This window comes from Camelina sativa, chromosome 3 (genome assembly GCF_000633955.1).
Source record: "Camelina sativa cultivar DH55 chromosome 3, Cs, whole genome shotgun sequence".
Taxonomy (NCBI): Eukaryota; Viridiplantae; Streptophyta; class Magnoliopsida; order Brassicales; family Brassicaceae; genus Camelina; species Camelina sativa.
This window is the reverse complement of record NC_025687.1, coordinates 2,644,599-2,647,539: the sequence shown is the minus strand read 5'-3', so window position 1 is coordinate 2,647,539 and position 2,941 is coordinate 2,644,599. Positions and strand designations below refer to the sequence as shown.

General features: G+C 44.3%; 1 protein-coding gene and 1 long non-coding RNA gene across 3 annotated transcripts in view; one reads left to right on the top strand and one right to left on the bottom strand.

Annotated features, from left to right (window-relative positions):
• Positions 1–1,407, top strand: part of LOC104764295 (ATP-dependent zinc metalloprotease FTSH 8, chloroplastic-like) — a gene marked incomplete at its 3' end in the record, with an annotated part of 2,786 nt that extends 1,379 nt beyond the window's left edge. Inside the window, 2 exon segments of one of the 2 annotated variants that reach the window (XM_019243317.1) lie at positions 11–1,014; positions 1,114–1,407. In XM_019243317.1, coding sequence (XP_019098862.1) covers positions 11–1,014; positions 1,114–1,407 — 1,298 coding nt within the window. 2 annotated transcript variants of the gene reach the window in all.
• Positions 2,035–2,941, bottom strand: part of LOC104764289 — a 2,196-nt gene continuing 1,289 nt past the window's right edge. Inside the window, exon 2 of the long non-coding RNA XR_763744.1 lies at positions 2,035–2,125. This is a non-coding gene — a long non-coding RNA (uncharacterized LOC104764289). The remainder of the gene's footprint in view (positions 2,126–2,941) is intronic.

Genomic DNA, 2,941 nt, shown 5'->3' with positions numbered 1-2,941 from the left:
GGAAGGAGAGGTTTCTTTAAACTCTTACTAGGAAACACTGCAGCTGGAGTGGGTTTGCTTGCAAGTGGGAAAGCAAATGCAGACGAACAAGGGCAAGGTGTTTCTTCGTCTAGGATGTCATATTCTAGGTTCCTAGAGTATTTAGACAAGGGAAGGGTTGAGAAAGTAGATTTGTATGAGAATGGGACTATAGCTATTGTAGAGGCTGTTTCTCCTGAGTTAGGTAACAGGATTCAGCGTGTACGCGTGCAGCTACCTGGATTAAGTCAGGAGCTTCTCCAGAAGTTGAGGGCAAAGAATATTGATTTCGCATCACATAATGCTCAGGAGGACCAAGGTTCTCCAATACTCAACTTGATTGGGAATCTTGCATTCCCGGTTATCCTGATTGGCGGTTTGTTCCTTCTCTCGAGAAGGTCTTCTGGTGGAATGGGTGGCCCTGGTGGTCCTGGTTTCCCACTTCAAATTGGTCAGTCCAAGGCAAAGTTTCAGATGGAGCCAAACACTGGTATAACTTTTGATGATGTTGCTGGAGTCGATGAAGCTAAGCAAGATTTCATGGAAGTGGTGGAGTTTCTGAAGAAGCCTGAGAGGTTTACTGCTGTTGGTGCCCGGATCCCCAAAGGTGTTCTCCTTATTGGCCCTCCTGGTACTGGGAAAACCCTGTTAGCAAAAGCCATTGCTGGTGAAGCTGGTGTACCCTTCTTTTCCATCTCGGGTTCTGAGTTTGTTGAGATGTTTGTCGGTGTTGGTGCATCAAGGGTCCGCGATCTTTTCAAAAAAGCCAAAGAAAATGCTCCGTGCATTGTTTTTGTGGATGAAATAGATGCTGTTGGTAGGCAAAGAGGAACAGGAATTGGTGGAGGTAATGATGAAAGAGAACAGACCCTTAATCAGCTCCTGACTGAAATGGATGGTTTTGAGGGTAACACTGGTGTAATCCTAGTTGCTGCAACCAACAGAGCAGACATTCTTGACTCGGCTTTGCTAAGACCAGGGCGGTTTGACCGGCAGGTATATTATATACATACTTGATTGGAATACCCTGTATCTGGGAATTTCCATTGATCCTCTTTATTGCTGGTTGCTTAGCGTGTGTTCTTGTTGATGCAGGTATCTGTTGATGTTCCAGATGTTAAGGGAAGAACAGACATACTCAAGGTCCACTCCGGGAATAAGAAATTTGAAAATGGTGTTTCACTTGAAGTAATAGCCATGAGAACGCCTGGATTTAGTGGAGCTGATCTTGCAAACCTCTTGAACGAGGCTGCCATATTGGCTGGCCGCCGTGGAAAGACAGCAATATCATCAAAAGAGATTGATGACTCAATTGATAGAATTGTAGCTGGCATGGAAGGAACAGTCATGACAGATGGGAAGAGCAAAAGCTTGGTTGCTTACCATGAAGTTGGCCATGCCGTATGTGGGTAAGTCACAATTCAGATTAGAAGAATGTGTTTGTTATTAAACACCTTAGTTTGAAGTTCGTTATTCGTTCTTGCAGAACTTTGACTCCAGGACATGATGCTGTCCAAAAGGTCACATTGATACCACGAGGCCAAGCAAGAGGTCTGACTTGGTTCATTCCCTCAGATGACCCTACTCTTATCTCCAAGCAGCAACTCTTTGCAAGAATTGTTGGTGGACTCGGTGGTAGAGCCGCAGAAGAAGTCATTTTTGGTGACTCTGAGGTGACTACTGGCGCAGTTGGTGACTTGCAACAGATCACCGGTTTGGCTAAGCAGGTAACTACAGTCCAAGCTTCAGTTTTTGTTCCTTATAGCCTAAAAACTGAATAAAAATAATTGATAGTATCGGGTTATTGACCTGCAGATGGTGACAACATTTGGGATGTCTGAAATTGGACCATGGTCGCTAATGGACTCATCAGGTCAAAGCGATGTCATTATGAGGATGATGGCAAGAAACTCAATGTCTGAGAAGCTAGCAAATGATATCGATTCAGCGGTAAAGACATTATCAGACAGAGCATATGAGATAGCTTTGAGCCACATTAAAAACAATCGTGAAGCCATGGACAAGATTGTTGAAGTACTTCTTGAGAAAGAGACAATGTCGGGTGATGAATTCCGAGCAATCCTATCTGAATTCACAGAAATCCCACCTGAAAACCNCTAGTTGCTGCAACCAACAGAGCAGACATTCTTGACTCGGCTTTGCTAAGACCAGGGCGGTTTGACCGGCAGGTATATTATATACATACTTGATTGGAATACCCTGTATCTGGGAATTTCCATTGATCCTCTTTATTGCTGGTTGCTTAGCGTGTGTTCTTGTTGATGCAGGTATCTGTTGATGTTCCAGATGTTAAGGGAAGAACAGACATACTCAAGGTCCACTCCGGGAATAAGAAATTTGAAAATGGTGTTTCACTTGAAGTAATAGCCATGAGAACGCCTGGATTTAGTGGAGCTGATCTTGCAAACCTCTTGAACGAGGCTGCCATATTGGCTGGCCGCCGTGGAAAGACAGCAATATCATCAAAAGAGATTGATGACTCAATTGATAGAATTGTAGCTGGCATGGAAGGAACAGTCATGACAGATGGGAAGAGCAAAAGCTTGGTTGCTTACCATGAAGTTGGCCATGCCGTATGTGGGTAAGTCACAATTGAGATTAGAAGAATGTCTTGTGTATTAAAGTGCTTAGTTTGAAGTTCGTTATTCGTTCTTGCAGAACTTTGACTCCAGGACATGATGCTGTCCAAAAGGTCACATTGATACCACGTGGCCAAGCAAGAGGTCTGACTTGGTTCATTCCCTCAGATGACCCTACTCTTATCTCCAAGCAGCAACTCTTTGCAAGAATTGTTGGTGGACTCGGTGGTAGAGCCGCAGAAGAAGTCATTTTTGGTGACTCTGAGGTGACTACTGGCGCAGTTGGTGACTTGCAACAGATCACCGGTTTGGCTAAGCAGGTA